The sequence below is a fragment of the Chaetodon auriga genome, chromosome 9 (genome assembly GCF_051107435.1).
Source record: "Chaetodon auriga isolate fChaAug3 chromosome 9, fChaAug3.hap1, whole genome shotgun sequence".
In the NCBI taxonomy this organism is placed as follows: domain Eukaryota; kingdom Metazoa; phylum Chordata; class Actinopteri; order Chaetodontiformes; family Chaetodontidae; genus Chaetodon; species Chaetodon auriga.
In genome coordinates, this window is record NC_135082.1 from 435,621 (window position 1) to 462,512 (window position 26,892).

Genomic DNA, 26,892 nt, shown 5'->3' on the forward strand with positions numbered 1-26,892 from the left:
GAACAGTTTTCAGCTCCTCTTTGTTTCCTGACTTGAAGGCCCTCTTCTTCTCCTTTAAGAGAGCCTTAATGTCAGGATTGATCCAGGGTTTGTTGTTGGAGTGACACCGTACAGTCCTGGTGGGTCCAGTGTTCTCCACACAGAAGTTTATGTAGTCCATGATGCTGTCTGTCAGATGGTCAATGTCCTCCTCATGAGAGTCACTGAATATATCCCACACTGTTGTATCAAAGCAGTCTTTCAGAGCCTCTTCCGCCTCATCAGACCACCTCTTCACTGTGCGGGACACAGCTGGTTGCCTGTTAACAAGGGACTTGTATACAGGCAAGAGATGAACCAGGTTGTGATCAGCTCTTCCCAGAGGGGGGAGTGGTGATGATTCGCATGCCTCCTTAGTGTTGGCATAGAATAAGTCCAGTGTTTTATTGTCTCTGGTGGCACATGTGACATATTGGATGAATTTGGGCAGAGTGGAGGACAGAGAGGCATGATTAAAATCCCCGGAGATCAGTAAGAGCGCCTGTGGTTTCTGAGTCTGCAGCCTGCTGATCACGGTTTCGATGACATCACAAGATAACATATTTTTCCGGGGGTGAGGGACCACTGGCAAGCTGCTGCCGTGCCTCCTCTGCTGTTTTCGCTATTTCGCTATTTTGTCGTTCACATCGATTTTTTAAAGATTGTATCGTATGAATGCTGGACTTTAAACCCATCTGTTAGATTCGGCTTGTTTGAGCTAACACTCCAACACCAAAACAGCAGTTAATAGTCTCTATCTGTCTGCTGCTACTGCCCCGCCACTCTGTGGCTGGATAGCCTGCTCTGGTGTGCCTCACAAAGCACATCCATTTGGACTGGTCCGCTGCCACCCTGCCAGCTCTCCTGGACGCTCAACTGCGCTCATGGATTGCTGTCAACGCAGAGGACTACTGTACGTCTATTCAAATGTTACAGTAGATATAGCTTCTGCTATCTTATACTCCAGCTCCTCCTCTGCGAGGCCGAGGGATTCTTCGTCACAGTTGCTCTCATCGATTTCTTCAGCTTCATCTTCTAGTTTGGGTTCAGAATCAGAAGTGAGATCGGCATCGGCATAACCAGAAGCATCTGTCTTGTTGAAGAAGCACTGCCAAAGATTTGCGCTGTAACAGCCATGATTTAGCTCTTCAGCAATGTGTTTTTCCATGTCCATCTTCATTCAATGATGAAAACGCTAACTAAGACTAAAATAACATGGTTCCTGTAGGGACAGCTCAGGACTAATAGTCCTTTTCAGTCCCTGTTCTCTGCTTGAGCGGTTCCCGAAGGACGGCGTGGGAAAAGAGGGTGGGAAGGTTAGAGCACACTTTACAAAGGTCACCAGTTGTTCACAATCATCATCATCACTTCACTTCTTTCTCTTCCTTCCCTGCTATGTGTAGGTGTGTGTGTTAAAATAATAATACAAATAAAATAAAATAAATAAAAAATATAAATAAAAAGTTGTTTATTCCCCCCCCCCCTCCTTTTTTCTTTCTGTTTTTTCTCTTTTTTTTTTCCTTCCGTCCTTGTTTCTTTCATTGAGAATATGTGGCAGGTTAAAAGCAATGTAAACAATAACTAGGGTAAAAATACATGAATAAGATTTAATGCATTTTTGTCCTTTTAAAATGCTGCACGCTGGTATCACATCTTACACGTCACAATTTTAATAGTACGGACAGGGGAGTGCTGCCGATATGTCTAGGTGGATCAGTTTTTTCCTCCTCAATGATCGGTTTCAGTGACGGATTTGTTTCGGCTCTTTGGAGGTACTTTTTTCCCAAAACAGCAATTCTTTCTTGTAGTGTCATCAGGCCAGAAAGATTGTGAGTGTATTCATTGCTGGTGTATCTTGGGAGTCTGAAGCACATTTTTATTGCAAGGTTTGGACCACTTGAAGTTTCAGGAGTTGTGCTTTTGTTGTGTTGCACCAGGCAGGTGCCGCATATTCAAACAGCAGTCTGATGTAGGACTGGTACACTCGTATTGGTGTTTCAGGATTAGCGCCTCCGTGTTTTCTACATAGTATTTTCAGGTGGTTGAGCCTCCTTCTTGCCTCCTTCTCAATTGTTGTGATGTGCACTGACCACTGCATATTTTGTTGGAATGTTACACCCAAAAATTTGGCTGTAGGAGTGATCTGGAGAGATTTGCCATATAGTTTAAGATTTACAGTATTGTTCTTATTTGGGTGTTTAGAAAAGAGCACACATTGAATTTTTGAAGGATTTAGTTTTATTCTTCACGTTTGCCCAATTCTCTATCTCATTTATGCATTTCTGCAGTCTCCTTCCTGCATATTGGAATTTTTTTGATGAGGCCCAGTGGCAGAGGTTATCTGCAAATTGGGATACTTGTCCCTCTCCTCTGGGTGGGTAATAGATGTCACTGATATAGATTAAAAACAGCAGTGGACTGAGAGCTGCACCTTGGGGCACGCCAGCCTCTGGTGTGAATCTGGTGGAGGTTGATGCTCCCACTCTCACTGCAGTCTCTCTTTGGTTGAGAAAACTGTTTAAAAGTACAACTGTTTGTCTGGGGAGTTGTAGGTTGCGGTCCATTAGTCTGTAAATAAGTCCCTCATGCCACATTTTATCAAATGCCTTTTCAATGTCAAAGAACACAGCAGTTGTTATATCTTTTTTGTTGAAGCTTCGCTGGACATCTTCTGCCAGCCTTAGGATGTTGTCAGTTGTACTCCTTTTTTTTTCGAAAGCCAGCCTGGTGGACTCCCAAGAATACAGGGGCATCAAAGTGGCGTTGTAGTCTGTCAGCCAGCACTCTTTTGAATAATTTTCTGAGGTTGCTCAAGAGACTGATAGGCCTGTAGTTGACTGGCAGGTGGGGGTCTTTATCTGGCTTGGGCATCATTGATACCAGGGCTGATTTCCGGGCTTTTGGGAAATAGCCTGCTTGGAGGCAGTCTGCAAGTTTCTCTAGAAATTCTGGTGAAGCTTCTTTCATAAGTCGATTATCCACCTTATCTTCACCAGGTGCTTTGACTTTGAGGTTCTTGAAATCTTGCTGTAGTTCAGTTATTGTGACAGTTTGGATTAATGGATGATTTGTTTCTCTGTTGTTAATGGATAAATGGGTGGGCAGACTAACCTGGCGTTGTACTGTGTCTTTCCACACTGGGTCAAACAAAGGGTTGTCTTTCGGATGTTCACTAAAAACATGAGCTTTTTCATTTTCCTCCTATATCATTTTTCCATTTTGTCTTATGGCTGGTGTCCTTGGATTGTTTTTCTTTCCATTGAGCTGTTTGATTTTCTGCCAGAATGTTTTAGGATTTGGATCCTTATTTAAGTATGTGTAGAACTTGTTCCATGTTTTTTCTCGTTCTGTTCTGATGGCTTTCCGTGTTTGTGTTTGTATTTGGTTGACTCTGTTTGATCTCCAAAGATCTTGTTTTCATGAACTCTCTTCTTAGTTTTCTTTTGGTTTTGATGAGTTGGATCAGGGAAGGAGGAAGTTTCTTAGAGTTTTTTCCTTCCCCTATAAGGGTCATTGAACTTTCTCTTGCTGTCAGAAGTATCTGACCAAGCACAACAGATCTGCGGTCAATAGCAAGAGGTTCTGGGTCACATAGAAGAAGACTGGCACTTTGGTTGGCAGTGGAGGATTTGTATTCTTGCCAATTTGCTGTTTTATAGTTGTACTGACACGAGAAGTATGCTGGCAGTAGAGGAGAGTTTGATTCTTGCAGCTATAAATTCGTTTTTCTGGACATGTTGTGGGTTTACTGCGAAGGTTATTTCATTATAAGTAACTGAACTTTTTATGAGTAGGGCGACTCCACCGCCTTTTCTTTGGGGTCTGTCTCTTCTGAGGATGTCGTAGCTGGGTACCTTCTTGCTGTTAGGCACGCGCACTACCTGCTGCGCCACCGTGCCTAGTCTGGTAATATGAATTCAAAAGTTATTAAATGAAGGTTTGATAAAAGAGAATTCTGTGAGGAGACTAGTGTTCAATTTCAATGCCATATGTCAGAACAAGGTCGAGGGTGTTGTGAAAACAGTGAGATGTACATTCTGACGGTCGTCACCTGAGTCTAATACTGAGATAAATGCAGTACTAAGGCTGTCATTGTCAATGTCAACATGTACATCAAAGTCCCCTACAATAATTACTTCCAGAATCCGGAATAAGGACAAGGAGAGCGATACACTATAACAAATACAACTGGCTGCACTTTTCCAGTTTTGATGTGAGAGTAAGAACTAGGCTTTCCAGTTTTGATGTGAAAGAGTAAGAACAAGGCTTTCAAATGAGTTACAGTTGAGTTTAGGTTTAGGGTTGATTAATAGGCTTGAGTCAAAAAGTGCTGCAACTCCACCTCCTCAGCTGCTGCCTCGAGGAATGTGAGTATTGATATGACTTGGAGGAGTAGCTTCATTTAGGCTAACCTACTTCATGACACAGCCAGGTTTCAGTCAGACAAAATAAATCAATATTACGGTCTGATATTAACTCATTTACTAAAACAGCTTTAGAGGACAGAGATCTGATATTAAGGAGTCCACATTTAATTCTCCTATCTTATTATACTACTGCAGTGGTTGTTTTAATTTTTATTAGATTTTAATGTTTAACTCGTTAAGAAGCGTGTAGTACTGCAGCTCCGCCACCTGGTCTCAACTCTGAGTTGTCACGGGTTTGTATCATATATTCTACATAATCAGCATTATACCAGTAGATAAATTGACATATTTGAGCTGCATAAAAGTATTCCTTTAGAGTACTTCACCATTCCCTTTTTATACTTAAGTAGTTGGTGTGGTGCCACATACTCTTCCCATATGAATCTTTATGTAAGCTTATCCCATTTAAGAAATTGAATTTATGATATATTTATAGGCAGAGATAAGAATAAATATAACAGATGTGGCAAGATTTTCGCCACACTTATCTGGTCATTTAATCCCAGTGGGTAAGCGAGCTATTTGTCAATATCTTTCCTTATGTTGTTGTCAGTGTGTTGTAAGTGTGTTCATAATTATGTTGATATATTGAACATTCTCAACATGGAAAATGGTGATTGACAGCATCACCTGATTATACATCCTTCACAAGAACTTACCACCTGTTGAAGAACAGATGCAGAAAAAAATTAAAATCTATAAAACCTACACATCCAATATAAATAGAAAGAGCATCAAATTGTCAATTGACTAAACTGTTGAGGTTTGATATTTATACTGAAAATGTGCAACACTAAGTCACTTTATATAGGCTCTGCATATTATCGGCTAATTTAATAATTTAATTCAATTCAGAAAACAAAAGTTACAACAGAAATTTTGTTTTCTCATTTTTTGTAGGCACCAAGCAAGGGAAATTACTGGGTGTTTTCCTGAAGTGAATTATATGAAAAAAAGAAAAGCAAAACTAAAAATGTTAATTAGAGGGAGTTTAAGTAGATGTCTGAGATCTGTTTACAATGCCCAGAAGAGAATGAATTATCCTTTAGTTACAAATATCAACAGCTACTGTGGAAAAATGGAAGTGTTAAAATAAATTTATTTCAATGGGGCACAACATTTATTATCCACATTACATCTATGATACAGTCTAGTATGATCTAGTTGTCCAGTAGAATGCTCTCTCTATGTAAATTCCGATGCTACTAGGAAGCATACAAATAGCTCAAGCATAAAGACACAATGCAAACAACAATGTGATTCATATCAACAAATGTTGGACTACTTTGTCCGCACATACTACAGCAGCAGAGGAGTTGGGTTGATATCATGTGACATGTGGTGCGTCAGAGCACTGCTCATGTAGGGAGAGAGAGAGGCAATGATAGATCATGTGTGTACACATGTGAAGGACTAATCCCCTCACTGGGAGAAAACCCCACAGTAGTTGTGACGTGGGTAACCATTTATCAGAATTTGCACTGACATCAAACCTTGTCAACAGAGGTTCCCCCAAGCCCTGTGGGAGACACTGAGACTGGCAGGCCTAGAAAATTCTGATGGTCTGGGTTCATACTTGTTTTTCTGTAGAATGCATGAATAGATTTTCTCATTAATATCCTTCTGTGTTTTTTTCTTCAAGACAAGGCTGCATCTCAGTAACCCTAATCACATTTGACAAGGGGGCTCTAGTGAAGAGAAGACCATTTAAAATAATCCAATTAGTTTTGTGGACCTGCCAACTCATAGTTTCATCTAGGAGATGTGCGCAAGCTGCAAGTTTATTTGTTCCACAAGTTCTGTTCTGCTTTTGTGGTCTACCAAATTAGCAATTTCAAGAATCAATAAATTATATATTCTTACACCTATTTTACTTATTAAAGAGAAAGTACAACCATAACCATAAAATAACACTTCTGAATTCGAGTTTCTGTCTTTACCGAACCAAGATGAGCTTAACTGCATGATGGCTCATCATATAACACACTTCATTCAAACTGAGCAGAAACAAAATAAAATTCACCAAAACCATCTTTGTTAAACTTTCAACTGTTCCAACAATCACCTACTCTGGTTTGGTTGAAATAAACCCTTAATTTACAAAGTTTTTACCCACTGTTACTCTTTGCTTTTGATGGACTCTTGGTACTGAGATAGCTTGTTGAAGAGTCTGTCACTGAGGAGTGACTCACTCATTCTTCGGCTCAGGATGTATGTGCAGAACTAGTTAACTAAAACTCTCTGAGAGTGTGTGAGTCAGAAATTAACCTGACTCTTATGCACAACTGCTCATACGCCACACAGAAGCAGGATTTGGGATTCACTTCCACTTGCAAATTGAATTAAGTCATTCCTCTTTAACAGTCATTCAACATCACTAATGGGCTCCTATCGCTCACCATTGCTGAAGCGAGAGTCCACATATATAGTCCACAAATATTCAACACAGTTTAGACTGATTTACACAGAGAAGTCAACAAATATCATACATGGGAAAGAAATTACAATTGCATTAAGCATTACAGATCTTTCATATTGTGTCAAACTATTGTATCGTGTCAAACAATACAGGAGGGAGAGCGGTGGTCGACTTATCAGAAGGTCAGTAGTTCAATCCCTAGGCCCAGCAGTTTACATGCTGAAGTATCCTTGGGCAAGCTCTGAACCCTAAATTGCTCCTGAGGAGGTGGAGCAGTCATCTACTTATCAGAAGGTCAGTGGTTCGATCCCTGCACCCTGCAGTCTACATGTTGATGTATCCTTGGCCAAGATACTGAACCCCAAATTACTCCGGATGTTGTCATTGGTGCGTGAGTGTGCGAGTGAATGACTACTGCTCGTATTGAACAGGTAGCACCTTGTGTTTGTAGAAGCACCGTGAGTAGACATTAAGCCAAGAAAAGCACTACATAAATACAATCCATTTAACTTCAGGAACCAAAAACAACCAAAAAGCGATGCAAAATGAAAAATGTCTTTGAGTCCACTTGAGCTCCTCAGCAGCTATAGCTGCTTGTGCTGGGTGCACAGGTAGGAGGAAGAGAGCAAATGGAGATTCATTCAAATGAAGTGGTGTTGTGGAAATTCTCTGCTGCTGGTGAAGAATGAAATAGAGACTTCTGCCGGCCGACAAGGTTTTATTTCCTTTGCAAAGAAAAGGTCAATCATCACCCGAGCGGTAGAATGAAGAAAGACCCCAAGCATGGGGAGAGCTAAACATTTATACCTTAGGAACGCCTCCCCTACCCAAAGGTGTGTATTCGCACCTTTTGGTCTGCTGTGGGTATCGGAGCCGACTCCCTAGGGGGTGGCTCACACAGGAGGCATCCTGCAGGATTTTGTATGTTGGTGTTAAGAGGTCTAGACATCACAATTTAGAACACAAAAAGACCTGACATCCTGGTGAGATAAAGGGAAGTCAGGCATCTCAGGGAGATGAAGTACAAAGAATTGAAATTGCAATCACAGTGGTGAGGAGTGTGGTTGGTGTTTTTCTGGAAAATGTCTGAGGCTAAATGTCTCAGAATCACAACTGTTCTCTGGCAAAAGATCACTCTAATGTCACTTATATAATATAACAATAATTAAAATGAATTAAAATAATTAGACACAATCCAACCAGTAGATATGTTTAAATATCTAAATAGTTAAATTGCTGTCAAATGATAATATTTAATGTGATTAAAGCAAGAGCATTGCATTGAAGCAGTTTGCATTTATCCATTGGTTCTGTTGTCCACAGCTGATTCAGCCTGTATGAACGGCTTGTTCTGCACACTAAAAAGTGAACTGGGAGGCAATAGGTAGTAAGTGGCAGTGCAGTAAAAGTAAAAAGTAGAAGTGAACAGATGAGGTATACAGTGTATATAAAATATAAAGTAATATGTGCAGTGTGGAGTATGTGCAGTATGGCATGGGCTGAGTTGTAATGTCCATTTTGGTGTAGTCTCTTGGGGTGGAAGAGGCGGTTGTGAACGTCAATGGGAGGGTGGTGGGGGGATTGGAGAGGAGGCACGAGGTGGCAAGAGAGTGTGTCAGTGTAAATCAATGGGAAGATGGCGGGGGTTGTAGCGGGGCCATGAGGTGGTAGAGGGGATGTCGGTGTCAATGGGAGGGTGCTGGGGCTGCAGGTGGACAGAGTTCAGCAGGGTAACAGCTCTGGGGAAGAAACTGTTCCTGTGCCTGCTGGTGTGGGAACGGAGGCTCCTGAACCTCCTCCGCTGGTGTGGGAACGGAGGCTCCTGAACCTCCTACCAGATGATAGGGGGCATGCCTTTCTTAGCCACCGCTAGTGCTGAAGGTCCTTGATGGCAGTTAGCTGGGCACTGGTGATGTACGGGGCAGTTTTCACCACCTGTTGCAGGGTCTTCCACTCGGAGACTGTGCAGCTGCCGTACCATACTGAGATGCAGTTGGTCAGGATGCTCTCAATGGTGCAGCAGTAGAAGTTGACTGGGATCTGACGAGCCAGGTTAACTTTCTTCTGTTGAGTTTTCTTTATCAAGGTGGAGGAGTTGACGGTCCAGGAGAGGTCCTCAGAGGACGCCCAGGAACTTGAAGCTGGACAAATGTTCAATCTCTGCCCCGTTGATGTGAATGTGGGTGCAACTGCAGCCTTTGGTTTTCCTGTAGTCTATGATGAGCTCCTTGGTCTTCTTGGTGTTGACGGTCAGGTTGTTGTCGGCGCACCACACCATCAGCTGCTGAATCTCATCCCTGTAGGCTGACTCGTCGTTGTTGTTGATCAGGCCTATCACCGTGGTGTCATCTGTGAACTTGATGATGGAGTTGGAGCCATGCTCAGGCACACAGTCATGGGTGAAGAGGGAGTAGGGGAGAGGGCTCAGCACACAGCCCTGTGGGACGCAGGTGTTTAGGGTCAGGGTGGTGGAGGTGTGGTTTTCTAACCTACCAGACTGGGGTCTGTTCGTCAGGAGGTCCAGAGTCCATTTGCAGAGGCAGGTGCTGTTGTTGAGGTCACTAAGTTTGTTGAGCAGCTTGGAGAGGATGACTGTGTTGAATGCTGAGCTGAAGTCGATGAGCAGCATCCTCGCGTAGGTGTTGTTGTTGTCCAGGTGCATCAGTGTGGAGAGAAGTGCTGCGGAGATGGCATCCTCAGTCGACCCGTTTGGTCAGTAGGCAAACTGATGGGGGTCTAGTGTGGGGGGAAGACAGCATTTAGGTGGGCCAAGACCAGCCTCTCAAAGCACTTGGTGATGATGGGGGTGAGTGCGACAGGATGGAAGTCATTAAGGCCAACTGCAGCTGACTGCTTCAGTACCGGCTGATAGTGGTGGTGCCTTGGCCATTGACAGGTTGAAAATATCAGTGAAGACGCCAGCCAGCTGTTCTGCACAACCCTTGAGCATGCGGCCAAAATGCGGCCAAAAGTTTAAATGAGCAACATAGTCAGATTTTTATGGTTCTTATGTTGAGAGTTTAACAATACTGTGTCCTCTATTGTGTTTCAGGTTGTTCTTAAAAAGACAGCAGAGAACTGCAGAGAAACATCCAATTTCAGATCAGCCTGATTGGAGATCACACTAACAAGTGATTACAATTACAACTAGTCGTTTGGTAGATGGTTTTATCCAAAGCGACGTACATATGAATTCACACACTGATGACGCAGCATCGGTCGAAGTTTTGAGGTTCAGTATCTTGCCCAAGGATACTTCGTCAGGGACAGGGATCGAACCACCGTGTGTGGCAGTGTGGATGAAGGCACTATCACTGACATCCCCAGCACTTTGAATAACTTGTCAGTGCAGACACTGAAGCAACTGATTACTAATATTAAATTGTATGGCATTGTCAGGAAAACTCATAACTGCCAAAGCATTGTTAATTTTTGTCTGATAATATCTGTCTTAAATGCATTGATATGATTCCTACAGCTTCTTGAATTAATGGTTCTGTCTCGTCTGCTCCTCGGACGTAAAGTGTTGCTGCCTCCCACCGTCATCACGTTGATGACGTGCTGAGAGCGGGATTGCAAGCTCAACGTACACATCCCACTCCAAAGTGGTCCCAAGCCCATACAGATAAGATTTTTTTCAAATGCAGAAAACAATGAGTGGATTCACTTGACTTAAGAAGCTTATTAATGACGAAACCTCGAAAAGAAATGCCCTGAAGCTGATAAGTGGCTTCAGAAGAGGAAACTGCTAAAAAGAAAAGTCAAATGCAGAACATGCCATCAGGACATGAAACTGAAAGAGGATGAACAGTGGAGATCTATATGCTTGGTGAGAAATATATTAGATAGGTAAATTTAAACGAATTTGCAGTTACGTGTTGATTTGTCTTTTTTGTTGATGCCGGCAGGTTCGGGTCAGATTATTTGGGGAAATTTAAATAAATTATTTTAAATTTAGAACACCTTTTTTTCATTTGTCTTTTAAGATTTTGTCAGGGTCTACGATTATGACAGATTGATATTATGGATGACACCATTGCAGCCAGTTCAACCACTCTCACTAAAATGTCAAAAAATTAAGGGAGGTCTGTGTCACAGCAGTTGAAAGGATGAGAAGGCGTACAGGCCAGCAGATTGGTGGAAGAAGGGAGTTTGTTGTGATCGATGAGAGCCTTTTTCGGCACAAAAGAAAGGTTTGTTATAATAATAGTGACTTTCATTAAGTGTCAAATATAGTCAAACAAGTTATTGGTAATAACCATACTTCCTCTCCCATACTGTATCAGTATGGGAGAGGAAGTATGGCTGGTGGTTGGAAAAGAAAAAAGTGGGTCTTCAGAAGCCTCTATGGATATTGAAAAAACAAGGATGTTCACGTCGCCCGGATTGGCGTCACCGGGGCCCCACCTTGGAGCCAGGCCTGGGGTTGGGGCTCACAGGCGAGCGCCTGGTGGCCGGGTCTTTGCCCACGGGACCCGGCCGGGCTCAGCCCGAAGGAGCGATGTGGACCCGCCTTCCCGTAGGCCCACCACCCACAGGAAGGACCAGAAGGGGCTGGTGCTTTGCGTTCTGGGTGGCAGTCGTGGGCGGGGGTCCTGACGACCCAAACCCTGGACAACGACTCTGGCTATGGGGACATGGAATGTCACCTCGCTGGGGGGGAAAGAGCCGGAGCTAGTGCGGGAGGTTGAGTGGTTCCGACTAGAGATAGTCGGGCTCACCTCCACGCACAGTTTGGGCTCTGGAACCCAACTCCTTGAGAGAGGCTGGACTCTCTTCTACTCTGGAGTTGCCCGCGGTGAGAGGCGGCGAGCTGGTGTGGGCTTGCTTATAGCCCCCCAGCTCAGCCGTCATGTGTTGGAGTCGCGAGAGGGTACTCTAAAAGGGTCGCTTCCCTGCGCCTTTGGGTCGGGGACAGGTCTCTCACTGTTGTTTCGGCCTATGGGCCAAACGGCAGTGCAGAGTACCCGGCCTTCTTGGAGTCCCTGGGAGGGGTACTGGAAAGTGCTCCAACCGGGGACTCCATCGTTCTGCTTCAATGCCCACGTGGGTAGCGACAGTGATACCTGGAGGGGTGTGACTGGGAGGAACGGCCTCCCCGATCTGAACCCGAGTGGTGTTCTGTTGTTGGTCTTCTGTGCTAGTCATAGTTTGTCAATAACGAACACCATGTTCAAGCATAACGGTGTCCATCAGTGCACGTGGCACCAAGACACCCTAGGCCGGACGTCAATGATCGACTTTGTAGTCATATCATCTGACCTTCGGTGGTATGTCTTTGGACACTCGGGTAAAGAGAGGGGCTGAGCTGTCAACTGATCACCACCTGGTGGTGAGTTGGATCTGCTGGCAGGGGAGGAAGCGGGACAGACTTGGCAGACTCAAACGTACTGTGAGGGTCTATTGGGAACATCTGGCGGAACCCACTGTCAGGGAGGCCTTCAACTCCCACCTCCAGGAGAGCTTCGACCAGATTCCAAGGGAGGTTGGAAACATCAAGTTTCGATTGTTGATGCAGCCATCTGTAGCTGTGGCCGTAAAGTCGCCGGTGCCTGTCGTGGCGGCAACCCCCGAACCCGGTGGTGGACACCGGAAGTAAGGGATGCTGTCAAGCTGAAGAAGGAGTCTTATTGGGCCTGGTTGAACTCATGGGACTCCTGAGGCAGCTGACGGGTACCGGCAGGCCAAGCGTGCGGCAGCTTGGGCGGTTGTAGAGGCAAAAAATCGGGTCTGGGAGGAGTTCGGGGAGGCCATGGAGGAGGACTACCGGTCGGCCTCGAAGAAATTCTGGCAAACCATTCGGGGCCTCAGGAAGGGGAAGCAGCTCTCTGTCAACACTGTTTACAGTGGAGGTGGGGAGCTGTTGACCTCGACTGGGGATATTGTCGGGCGTGGAAGGAATACTTCGAGGATCTCCTCAATCCCACTGTCATGTCTTCTGTAGAGGAAGCAGAGACTGGGGACTCAGAGGTCGATTTATCCATCACCTGGGCTGAAGTCACTGAGGTAGTTTGCAAGCTCCCCGGTGGCAAGGCACCGGGGGTGGATGAGATCCGCCCTGAGTACCTCAAGCCTCTGGATGTTGTAGGGCTGTCCTGGTTGACAGGCCTCTGCAACATCGCGTGGCAGTCGGGGACAGTGCCTCTGGAATGGCAGACTGGGGTGGTGGTCCCTCTGTTTAAAAAGGGGGACCAGAGGGTGTGTTCCAACTATCGGGGGATCACACTCCTCAGCCTCCCTGGGAAAGTCTATTCCAGGGTACTGGAGAGGAGAACCTTGGATTCAGGAGGAACAATGCGGTTTTCGTCCTGGCCGTGGAACACTGGACCGGCTCTAAGCCCTCCACAGGGTACTTGAGGGTTCATGGGAGTTTGCCCAACCAGTCCACATGTGTTTTGTGGACTTGGAGAAGGCATTCAACCGTGTCCCTCGCGTCATTCTATGGGAGGTGCTCCGGGAGTATGGGGTTGGAGGCCCTCTGCTGAGGGCTGTACAGTCCCTGTACAACCGGAGCAGGAGCTTGATCTGCATTGCTGGCAGTAAGTTGGACCTGTTCACGGTGCATGTTGGACTCCGGCAGGGCTGCCCTTTGTCACCGGTTCTGTTCATTATGTTTATGGACAGAATTTCACAGCCAGGGACCGGAGGGGGTTTGGCTCGGGAGCCGGCAGATTTCGTCTCTGCTTTTTGTGGATGATGTTGTCTTGTTGACTCCCTCGAGCCAGGACCTTCAGCATGCACTAGGGCGGTTCACAGCCAAGTGTGAAACAGCTGGGATGAGAGTCAGCACCTCCAAGTCCGAGGCCATGCTTCTTGACCGGAAAAAGGTGCCTTGCTCCCTCCAGGTTGGGGGAGAGTTCCTGCCTCAAGTGGAGGAATTTAAGTATCTTCGGATCTTGTTCACGAGTGAGGGAAGGATGGAGCATGAGATTGACAGGCAGATCGGTGCAGCAGCAGCAGTAATGCGGTCACTGTGTCGGTCTGTCGTGGTGAAGAAGGAGCTGAGCCGAAAGGCGAAGCTCTGGATTTACCGGTCAATCTACGTTCCTACCCTCACCTATGGTCATGAACTTTGGGTCATAACCGAAAGAACGAGGTCCCGCATACAAGCGGCTGAAATGAGTTTCCTCCGCAGGGTGGCACGGCGCTCCCTTAGAGATAGGGTGAGGAGCTCTGTCACTCGGGAGGAGCTCAGAGTAAAGTCGCTGCTCCTCCACATCGAGAGGAGTCAGCTGAGGTGGCTTGGGCATCTCTATTGGATGCCCCCTGGACGCCTCCCTAGGGAGATGTTCCAGGCATACCCCACCGGGAGGAGGCCCTGAGGAAGACCCAGGACACGCTGGAGTGATTATGTTGCTCGGCTGGCCTGGGAACACCTCGGGATCCCCCCGGAAGAGCTAGAGGAAGTGTCCGGGGAGAGGGAAGTTTGGGTGTCCCTGCTCAGACTGCTGCCTCTGCGACCCGGCCCCAGATGAAGCGGGAGAAGGTGGATGGATGGATGGATGGATGGATGGATGGATGGATGGATGGATGGATGATTGTGACGAGTCCCAGCTGAGTAGGAGCCAGCTCTCAGCCACCTGGAAAACCACGCCCAGCCTCTGTCAAAAAAGGAAACACCAGAAACACAACCCCCACGCCATGCCACAGCATATAATGAAGCCCAAGTTTTCATAACCACCACAATCATGGCTTTGATTAAACTTTTCAACAATACTTGTAACCACGTTACCTGATTTATAAAGGGACCAACTGGTAGTAACACTGTGCAAAACTCTTTGATAAAACACTGAATCTGGAAGATTATGTGTCACATAAAAAATGTGCAAAAAAACCCTGAATGATGAATGCAGACTATAATCAGTCGTCTGACATTTTGTTGAATGCTTGATATCAGATTTTAGACAAAATAACAATTGAAGTACATATATACATATATAATAGTTTGTTAAACTATGGTTTAGCAAAAAAAATACTGTTTTGAAAGTTTGTGTGTTATTAAGTGAATTTATATTGATACCAAAACCGGCACCTAACTCAAAAGCAAATTCACACAAGCTCCAACAAACAATTTATTAAATGGCACTTCAGTCAACCAACAATAAAGAAGTACAAAATCAGTACATTACATATTAACTCACTTTACAACAGTAAATGTAAAGGGTTCGCCTTTACTATGACCATAGTATTTATATTGAATACAATAACTGTGAAATTTGCACAGCCAAAATATAAAAATTTACTGGGGCAGCCTACCAAATTGGACCCAAATTGCACCCAGCCAGAATAGTATTATTTCCTTTGCTCATAAATTGGAATAGAACTCAGTTCTAGCAAAGGAACAATTCTTCTGACATAATGTTCAAAACATAGAATGCACTGCTGATACTTTGTCAACTCTCCTATGATGTGATGCGAGGGGCTAGCTTTGAAACCAAGACAATGAGAAAATTTCAACTTTTGGGTAACTGATAATTAACACATCAATGTTTGAGGGGCTGTGGCACATTAAAGACATACTGGTGGCACGGTGGCAACACTGTCGCCTCACAGCAAGAAGGTCCCGGGTTCTCGCTGTGGGCACCGGGGGTGTGTCCTCCACCATGCCTTCGGTGCCTGCTGCTTGAGGAAAAAGGGCCTTTCTGTGTGGAGTTTGCATGTTCTCCCTGTGTTCACCTGGGGTATCCTCCGTAAAATATACCCCCACTAAAAACATACAAGAAGATCACCACCTGACCAATGGTGACGGCGAGATGGGTCCCCGTGTGCCGGTCTGGCTGCCCACCGCTCCTGGTCTGCCACAGAGGAGGGACGACCAGGATGGGTGAAATGCGGAGGACAAATTTCAGATCGTGTGCAGTGTTCCATGCATGTGTGTGACAATAAAGGAGAATGTCCCCACGATTCTACTGATAGGGCAACATGTAAACAGTAAACATGAATTAACATGGAAGGCATTGAATATAATGCTCTTTTCTAATAAAAAGAACTACACCCAGCAAGATCAGTCAATCAGTGTACTACACTGTGTGTTATTTTCTGTCATACAAGACAAACTGTCAAACACCCAGCCACACAACATCTGGCCTCTGTATCTGCCATACCAATACCAGAAATTGGCAAACTTAACAGGCTTTGATCCTTGCAGTCTGTTTACATTGTTCAGATATTATTAGATTGCTGATCTATGAATACCACAGGGTTTTATTTTATGGTAATTGTTTCTGTGTTAGGCTCGTTATTTCGTTAACAGTTTCCCATAAAAAATGCATTAACAATTTGAACAAATAGTGCTGCATGGCAGACTGCAAGAAAAAAAGATTTTGCTGCACGACTTGTGACACTCAGTTAAATGGCTATACTGGTTATATATTTCTGACATGAAATATTTCTTCAAATCTACTTCTGCCTGACATTTAAAATATTAAAGAGTTTAATATATTCAGAATTGCAACATGGACTCTGCCTGGTGTGTACACTGTATGTATTTCCTCACTACATAATATCCACAGTGTACTGCTTTCAGGTTGGTACATTTTCCATCTCCATGTTTACCTGTGGGTAGGAATTGTATGTACAGGGTAACTCCAAAACTTATCCACAGGTCTGCACAACTGGTCAATGTGCCAGTCCCTCCAAAACTGTAAACATGGCTCCAATTTTGTAACTCAGATGACACCTGAGCATGTCACAATTATCAACATCCTTTTGAGAACCACCTAATCCAGTTCTCAAATGTACCGCTGTAGAAATCTAAGAGTTTGTTTCTCAGCTGGAGCCACTGGATTTCCAGTCAGCTTCAGGACCTTCCAGCAAGTTTTTTTTTTTCATACATGACCTGTATTTTTGTTGTTGTTATGGTAGTCCTCAAAGGTTGTCCTGCAACTGCTGAGATGTTACGTAGAGCATACTGTGGTTGGTGTGCTACTTGAACGCGGACTCATTATGAAACCATTTTCACCCCCAGTCAATCCAGTATATGTAATAATTCATCTTGTCCATCACTGTCAATATATTTCTATAAAGTAGTGGCGATGAGATCTCTATATTGACAGTGATGGACAAGATGAATTATTACATATACTTATACATACACACACACACACACACACACACACACACACACACACATATATATAGATAGATTATAGATTTTCCAAGATGCATTTCTGTGTATCTGTATGAACATGTAACACTGACATCAACAATATCATCACCTCAGCGCATGCCTGTTGTTGCTTTGTGTAATGAGCATACACTTGTTATTAACAAATAACAACAATGGCGGACAACTGATTTGTTTATATTTGGTTAGTATTGCTAGGCCATATGCAAAGGTGTTTGATAAATAAAGTTGAAGATATAGTTGTGAAATAACTATAAATAAGTAAATTATGAGCTATGATCATTTGTGTTTTTAAGTTACTACCACTAAGGAAATAAACTGACTATGCATTGATATATCATTGATATATCGCTGCCTGGCAAGCTTGTTTGAGCAGTTGGAATTGTTTTTGCATTCTTTTGTGTACAGAGATGTTTTGTAATAAAAGGTTATGTGTGACAATTTTTTTTAAATGGAGGGGAAAATTATCTGTTGAGAAAAATATCCATACACCTGTAATCAAGCTGAACTGTCAACCTCTGTTGCACAGATTTTGGCATTTCTTTTCAAATCTGTCTCTCACAAGTCTCCTAACATTATAGAGGGACAAACTAAATCACTATAATGCCCCTTCAATATTTTTGTTCATCCTAACTGATTGTTGTAGCAATAAATTAATGCTAATAGAGAGAAATGCAAGGTATAGTAGGTATACTGTACAAGAGCATTGTTGAAAAATCAGTGTTTAATATTTAATATTAGTTGATATTATATTGTTTGAATAACTATATTTTCTGAAATATAACTATACAGCGAACGTATATGTACTGTATTTCATTGTCTCTGTGTTGCACTCTGACGATGACAATAAAGTTGAATCTAATCTAATCGAGTATATTTAAGACAGCTGCTTGAACTGCAGTGACTCTTCTGAATATCTACAGTTTAACTTGATTTGACATGTCTTTTTTTTCTATGTAAGTGCTACACTGAGTGCAATGTTTAAACTGCAGTCAAATTCCTTGTTTGTGCACACATACTTGGCAAAAAAGCCGATTGTGATTGTGAAATGTTTTATCATCACTAAACTGACATTTGTTCTTGAGCATTTTCACACCTGTGGCCAGACAAGTTTCATACTCAAAGTTGAGTGTTGCCAGGAAGTACATACTTAAACATGGCACTGACAAGGCAACAGTGGAAAATACAGGACTGAAGCATAGTAATGTGATGTGTGTAGCTTTACACATAGTTGAGATCATTGTTAACGGATTCCGTGTGCTCAGTCTTTTAGTCCTGCACCAGTCCTTCTGTCTTTTAGTCGGTTGTTGCTCATGGGCCTTGACAGAACTTTTACAATTCCATTTCAGATAAGTATTTATGTAAATTCATCTGTCAATGTGTGGTGAGAACAATTCATAATAAAAAATGAAAAAAATGCAGACATCATCCTGTCCACTTTATCCGTTTCCTGAACTTTTCTCTGATCTTCATCTCATCATTTGCACTCCCAGTGTCCTGCATCCTCATAGTTGTGTCAGAGGTTTATGTGTTGGACCAGTCCACTGTTATCAGCATCACTCCTGAAACACAAAGAGGAACAAGACCTTTAAAACAGGCTACTTCGATCTTAGCTCAAGAACTGTGAGGCAGGGCACAGATGCCTACAGGAGGAAGCTGGAGGCCAAACTCCAGCAGAACAGAGTGTAGGATGTGTGGACAGGAATGAAGATGATCACAGGGCTCAAGGCAAGAGACAGATCAGCAGCCAGCAGCCACGAGAGGGCCAATGAACTAAACCATTTTTTCAACAGGTTTAGCTCACAGCCAGGAGTGACCTCACATTCTCCCACCCTCTCACACCTCACCACTGTCCACAACGGCTTCCATAACCCCCCTCTGCCCAAGCTTTCTCTCTCCAACCCCTTACCTCCCCTGGTGATCCCTCCCTTGGACTCAACTCCTACATCCCCTGCCATCCCCCACAGCACCTCTCACAGCTTCTGTTTTGAACATCTATTGGTAAAGTTTTCAAGGAATTCAAAAATTTTCTTATCCCACATTAAAACGCGATAATGACATGTACACATGATATTGTGACATTGGAATGTTAGTTACTGCCAAGGAGCACATCCTGGTTATTCAGTATTAGTAGTATAACTTCATACAGTGCATGGTCATTTGAGCATTATTTATAGTACACATTGTTGTAATGAAATTAAAATACACAAAAGTATATTACACAGTATAAACATGACTGTGTACATTGTTGATTATTGATGAATGGTTGACTGGTGGCTTTGCCGTTTAGTTTGTGATGGTTAATAATGGTATATATATGGTATGGAATCTCCACCGTGTTTCACTGTGGGTGCAATGCATCTGGCATCAAAACGTTCTCCAGTTTTTCTGGGGACATAAACACATCGATGCTGAACGAAGAATTCAAACTTGGACTCGTCCTTCCAGAGTACTTTCTTCCAGTCATCAACAGTCCAGTGTTTGTGCTCCCTGGCAAATCTGAGGCATTTCTGGATGTTTGCAGGCCTCAATTATGGCTTCTTAGCAGCTATTCTTCCCTTTAAGCCTTGTTCCGTCAGTCGTCTGCTTATGGTCATTCTGGAGACTTTCTCAGACTCTGATCTAGAAGCATTCATCTCTGCCTGTAGATCAGTAGTGGTCTTCCTTCTGTCTCTAGTACTTCAAATCTTGAGGTATCTGACATCTGCTTAATTAACTTTCATTTCCTGCCTCTTCCTTGGCACATTCTGTAAGTACCAGTCCCGGCGATTGACTCCAAAGCATACTTGACCACACTGTGAGAACACTTTATGTCTTTCCCTATTTGTCTCAGAGACCATCCAGCATCATGAAGTACTTTAATGCGGACTCTTTCATTTTCAGTGAGCTCTCGACATTTTACCATTTTGAACGGGAATGAGGAATTTCAAACTTATTTAGCTTTTTATACCCAAATTTGAGCTGGCTCACGGGGCTTCTCTGAGAACTCAGAAATTAATCGAGCATAACATTCAACCACTAAAACAAATTTTTCTGTTCAGGAATGCAAGTAAATAACTATAATTTGACATGTTAGTCAAGAAATAATAATGTGCTTTACTATTTTTTCAGTTTTTTGTAAATCAGTAAATTTGAAAATTCATGGATAACAATAATAATTATATTTTAGCATTAAAAATATCATTTCAATTAAAGAGCTTCTACAGATTGGCGTATTAGCCATTACAGAAACATAAAAAATGATTTTGGTAATTACCAGTGCTGTTAATTTAGGGCAGCTGCGGCATAAACCTTACTTTGGGTGGTGGTCTAATAAATTTGTTAAGCACTGTACTTATTTATATTTTATATACTTAGTTATAATTTTAGAATTGCTGCTATTCAAGTTTATATACTTAGTTATAATTTAAGAATTACGGCTATTCTATGTTTATATACTTAGTTCTATTTTTTAAAAAAGACTCTTCTCTCTTAGTTTTATTCTATATTTATGTGTATTCTTTAAGCTGCTGCTGCAACAAAAGAATTTCCCAAATTGTCATCAATGAAGTCAAGTCTCAGTCCCTCTTGTTAAATTTCTTTCTGGAATTGCCAGTCCATGCTAGAGTGAGATGCTCTCAGTCTTGCACCAATGCTGTGCCAGAGAGAACCGTCACAAGGGAAGGCTGTTTTGGGAGAGTCCCAACAGCTGATCCAGTGGAACGTGGGAGACATTCAGGGCAGTGCTTTACCCAAATCTATGGCAAGATGCTCTACAGCTGAAGTAATCATGTGTATACAAATCTGTCCATATTCAGCACCTTGTAGAGAGGTCAGTCAGTCACTCACACTCAGCTCACAGATTTTGTTATGTTGTGTCTGTCCTGATCCCTGGCTTCCAGTCACAGACACATCAAAATGGCTTGAGCTGGTTCGAAGTCATACTAGCACAGTACTGAGAAATAATAAAAATGATACTTATCTGATGTGGGACTTGAAGCTTAGATCTGAATCTAGGATAACACCAATCAGCTCTCAGAATGAGGCATTCTGCTGTCAGCCATGTATTCAGGGAAAGGGGTCTGCAGAAAGATTGAATTCCCCTCTCCATTGTTGGAATGGGGCTTGACATGAATACAAGTTGTGACTGACAGTGGCTCAGTTTTTCTAGTAGCAAGAAAAATTTTTTTTAGAACGTCAGAGCCAGTTTTCCTTCAGATAATGTCAAAATATCCAATGTGCAAATACTAATCATCCAGTCATTTGGGTGTGTAGAGAGGATAATTACCAACAGCTCTGTTCACTACCTGACAGATGTGTCATTCATAGTTAGATTTTCAGTCTTTGCCAGTCTTACATACTTGGCTATAGAGTGCCCAAATCACAATGGTGGCGGTCCTATCTGGTGTGGGTTTACCAGTATTACTTCTGGCCCTCAGGTTATCAGATGAGGAGTTAGAAATATTTCTTCTGGCCCTCAGTCTAGCAGTGTTTTTGGGGACATTTCTTAGATTTTGGTCAGCCTTAATGATAGTGGTGTGATTAGTTTACCTGTCTTTAACATACTTTGTATTATCACACCTGTTGTCATTCATAGTCAGTGGGTCATACCTTGTTTTATACAAGGTGGTGGAGTGAGTGATGGTGCCCTCTTGTTAAATTTCTTTCTGGATTTGCCAGTCCATGCTAGAGTGAGATGCTCTCAGTCTTGCACCAATGCTGTGCCAGAGAGAACCATCACAAGGGAAGGCTGTTTTGGGAGAGTCCCAACAGCTGATCCAGTGGAACGTGGGAGACATTCAGGGCAGTGCTTTACCCAAATCTATGGCAGGATGCTCTACAGCTGAAGTAATCATGTGTATACAAATCTGTCCATATTCAGCACCTTGTAGAGAGGTCAGTCAGTCACTCACACTCAGCTCACAGATTTTGTCATGTTGTGTCTGTCCTGATCCCTGGCTTCCAGTCACAGACACATCAAAATGGCTTGAGCTGGTTCGAAGTCATACTAGCACAGTACTGAGAAATAATAAAAATGATACTTATCCTGGATACTTATAAATCACAGGATCCACTTTCCAAACCTTTGGCACAATAAAACAAGGATGTCAGCAAAAAAATGTAAGCAAAGCAGGGAGCAAGTAGGAAAAGCATTTGCACTGTAAGAGAGCAGGAAGTAGATTCCAGTTGAACAGTTAAGACAGATGAACTGTTAACAGCTGCTGAGACAGCAGAGACATTTGGTCTAGATTTGGCATGACACTAACACCAAGTGGCATTCAGTCTGCACTGGCATAAGGCATATGAACTGAACACAGCCCAGTTGTGGCAGAGTTGGCATCATGTTTAAGCCGGTTGTAAAGTGTAATATTTGGGTCAGATGTCAAATTACAACTGTGGGCCACATATGTATGGCCGGTTTTGTCCCGCAATTAAAATGTAATTTCAGGTATTTTTGGTACAAGGTACATTTTCATATACAGCCAGCTGTTTGCCCCTTCCTCTTTGCTGTGCAGTCCACACAGGGAGGACAATGACAGTTTGACAATCTGCATCACGAACTACAAGAACTTCTGTGTGGAAAACACTGTGCCTACAAAGAAGGTATAGTGTTTCCCAAACAACAAACCCTGGGTGTCCCTGGAACTGAAAGCCCTACTGAATGACAAGAAGAGGGTCTTCAGATCAGGGGACAAAGATGAGCTGAGGAGGGTGCAAGGGGAGCTGAAACAGGAGAAGAGAAGAGGCAAAGACAAATACAGGAGGGAGCTGGAGGAGGGCCATCAGGGGAATTACACCAGAGAGGTATGGAGGGTCCATCTCAGGCCACAGCAGTGACAGCAGGAGGGACCCAGAATCTGGAGAGCGGGAATGGGCAAATGAACTGAATCTGTTTTTGATTCTACCCCCATTTGTTCCCCCACCCACCTGAGCCCAGACCTGACGCCATTACTTCTCCACATCCCCTTCCTCCCCCTCACAGCACCCCTGACACCAGCAGCACCCTCTTCACACCACTTAACCCCCCTCTGCTCCACATCACAGACAACGTTCCCCTCCTGTCACTTCACTCAACAGTCCTTTGGAGTATGTAGGATACTGTTAAAAACTTTTTATGACTTTTTATGGTGGCATCTGCAGTTTTCTACGCAGTGGGCTGCTGGGGTTGCGAAAGATCTGACAGAGACAGGAAAAGACTGAATAAACTGGTCAGGAAAGCTGTCTCTGGACTAACATCAAGGAGGTGGTTGAGAGGAGGATGTTAGCCAAGCTGACATCGATCATGGACAACCCATCCCACCCCCTGCATGGGACAGTAGGGGGCTTAAGCACCTCCTTCAGTAAGAGAATGCTGCATCCAGTGTGTATGAAAGAATGCTACCACAGGTCCTTCATCCCAACAGCTGTCAGACTGTTAAATGCCAGCAGCATGTAACGCAGTGTGATGCTGTTTTTCCTAATTCTACATCATAAACCTACTGTTTCTTGCACTACTGTTATCTATGCAAATATATACAGTATGTACCCACATGTGGTGCAATACCATTACATCTTGTGCAAATTTTAATTCATTTGTTAATTTTTTTTCAACTGTGCAATAACACATAGACAGAGTATTGCATCACACAGAGCCACACATGATTAAAAAATAAGTACAGTCATTCTTCTCTGGGTTTCATACTCTGACACTATGGAACCTGGTAAGGGACATATGACTGTACTTAATTTTATAATTGTGTGTGGTTCTGTGCTGAGATTACTGACCTGATCTGCAGAATTATGGTTTCTGCATGTAGATTACAGAGCAGAATGTCTGTCAGTAGGACCTGGGTACAGTTTTAGTAAAATTGTCCTTTAAAATCGAGTAGCCACATTCGCTAGTGATACAAAAGATTAATTTCAAATCATGTGTGCATATATGTTTTAGCTGCTGTGAGGCGTAAGTGGACCATAATTCATTGTTGTATCTTGGTCAAGTGGATAATGTCTATTTTCCCTGATTCACCTGACCAAGAGTGCCACCTTGTGGGAATTCAATACAATACCCAATGAACTTCCAACCACACCAGATCAGCATACATTTTAGCTACTTAGTCTTGTTGAACAGGTGAACGCCATGAATTCTGTGAATCTACTTTTTGGTAAATATCCTGTGTTTGTAACCTTTCTAAACAAAGAAACAAATCCAAACAAAGGTTGGCTGTAACATTGATGGGAGGCAGAACCGCACACCTATTTGATGTGTGTGCTATATTCTTCTCCAGTAACGCAGGTGGCAGTATGTAGAAGATTAGCTGTAACATCTAGTGACAACACATTCACCCGCCAATAAAACAAGAACAAGAACAAGAAGAACAAGACAAAGAAGAATATTGTCACATCAGTCAACTCCTTTCCTGCTGCCACTCTCCGTTTCACCTGCTCACCTGCTCGGCCTGCAACCTTCACCAGCTATCGACGACCACCTGCTCAATCACTGGACACACACCTGGTATTCATCACCTATTCAGTGCAAGACTTGTCATTCATTCACTAAGATACCTTGCCAGATTGTTCTTAGCCCTGATGCAAGACTCCCCAGCAATTACTCTCGGACAGATTTCCCTTTATCAACCCAGTGTCCCTTTGACCTCGCCTGCTCTCCAATCCCCTGGTAAAGACATCTGCTTACTGACCCTGACTATGTCTTTCGTCTTGCCCCCTCTGAACCTGATAATCGGTGAGACTGTTTGTTGGTTGGCAAACCAAACTATTCCTGAAGCCAGCATGTACCTCCATCTGGAAGATTACCAAGTCGAGAGCATCATTGTTTCCCAAATGCTGAAACTTGAGGATCACCTTTTCTGACTTCAGCTTACGGATGATTTTGTTTACCTCATGTACAGACCATGCACCGTAGCATTTTTGATATTAGATGCCAAAGTACATGAGTCAGACATAACATCTGGTCTGGTCTGCTTGGTAACTATTTTTGACCTAAGCTGCTCTTTTTCACTGTCATTAAGGGGGGCATCCCTCTGTATAGCACGTGTTGGTTGCATGTGAAGAGACTGTAGATTATCAATGTAACTGTGCTGATGTACCTGAACTACACCATCAACAGTAGCAAAATCCATCCCTACATATCATAAATGCTCATGCTCCTCGCGCCCTACATGGAACACATACTTCAATAGGGGAATCACATTTGTTGAAAAGTCCTGCAAGCCTGCCCAAAGAAAATCATCTACATGGCATGCAAGTACTCCAGTAACTTTAAACTGCTCATCTAACCAATAAAAGATTGCTGGATCCACCTGCGACATTTTACCATCTGTGCCGAGCATGATTTCTTTGACTTTGTTATATCAATACAGAGATGCATCAGCAAGACCATATACACATTTTTTTAGTTTCCACCGAACATTTTCACTGCCTGCCTCAGGAGGGGGCCAGATATTTCGTGCAGAAAAGATTTTGGCTGATCCCTCTCACCCTGGACACAAACTCTTTGAGTCACTCCCCTCTGGCAGGAGGCTGCGGTCCATCAGGACCAAAACCTCATGCCACAAGAACAGTTTTTTCCCATCTGTTGTCAGCCTTATCAACAAGGCCCAGAACCCCCCGACACTCTTCACACTCCACCTCTGCCTCATCTTTCCACATTGACATAAATACAACTCTATGCGTTACATTAACGCTCAGATTGGACTTCCTTCTGAAAAAACAGACTGTGTTTCCGGAAAAAACAAACAAACAAAAAACAGACTTGTGTATATATATTTATACTGTTAGATTTTTTGTGCTCTTATTTTTAATAGATGTGTCATACACCAACTGCACCACAACAAATTCCTCGTACGTGTAAAATCATACTTGGCAATAAAGCTTTTTCTGATTCTGATTCTGCTTCTGATATGAATATCCCTGGACAGCTCCATGCCCTGCAAGAATGCAGATTTGATGTCCATAGAATGGTACTGCCACTGGTGTTGACAGATTACTGATAACAATAACCTAAGAGATTCTGAGGCACAGGTTGGAGAATCTTTCTGTAACTCTTGCATGTTAAGCTCTTCAAAACCTCTGGCTACGATTCGTGCTTTAGGCACAATACCCTTGGGAGTTTCTTTGAGACTGCAGATCCATCTGTTGGAGACACATTTTTGGCCTGCATTTTCACCCTCCTCAAACACATCATTATTGTGCCAATTCATTATTTCTTCTTGTTTTGCTGCATCAAATGAAATGTCTTTTGTCAGCCTCCCTGTCTTCTGGCTCAGTGTTAAGACTACGACCATGTGACATATCAACTCACTCCTTTTTTCCCTTCACTGCCATCAGGTTCAAAATGTTGTAGGTTATACCAATTTTTGTGCTGTCCTGTGGCTTTTCCTGCTCTGCCTAAAACTCTGGCTGTATGTTGAATGCCATCGTCTCTGCTCACAAATGTTTCAGTCTGACCTGTTCTTAACTTTACACCTGCAAAAGGGGCAGGGTTACCACAGGCCCTGTGTTCTGTGTCAGTTTGTGTCAGGGGTAGGTGCAACACTTCTCCTGTATTCACCTCCATGTCACTGATGTTCTCCTGTTCATTGTCAGTATTCTGGTCACTATCTGAGCTATCAATCGCAGTGTTTGTCATGCTTTCCTCACTTTCTGCTTTTCTGTTAGCATTATCTTGTGCAGTCTGCTTGTCCTGCTTCTGTGTGTTCACCTTACAAAGCCTGGAGTAACGCACTCTAACAAGAAAATCACCATGTCTTACAAATACAACAGCTCCATCCTGACCAATAATCACCCCTGGTCCCTTCCACTCAGTGCAATTTGCTTGTTTGTAATATGCTCTGTCTTCTGTCACATATTTGTCATCTGTAGGTCTGAGCTGCTTGCAAAGTGCCCTCCTATTTCTTTCTGAGCATTCGGCTTCAGTGAATGCTTTC

General features: G+C 43.3%; 1 protein-coding gene across 3 annotated transcripts in view; it reads right to left on the minus strand.

The window, feature by feature from the left end:
- Nucleotides 1-14,926: 14,926 nt before the first annotated feature.
- Nucleotides 14,927-26,892, minus strand: part of atoh8 (atonal bHLH transcription factor 8) — a 36,562-nt gene continuing 24,596 nt past the window's right edge. For all 3 annotated transcript variants that reach the window (XM_076738802.1, XM_076738801.1, XM_076738800.1), the window contains one exon: nt 14,927-18,552. In XM_076738802.1, the coding sequence (XP_076594917.1) occupies nt 18,547-18,552 (6 nt within the window). In that variant the 3' untranslated portion in view covers nt 14,927-18,546. The remainder of the gene's footprint in view (nt 18,553-26,892) is intronic.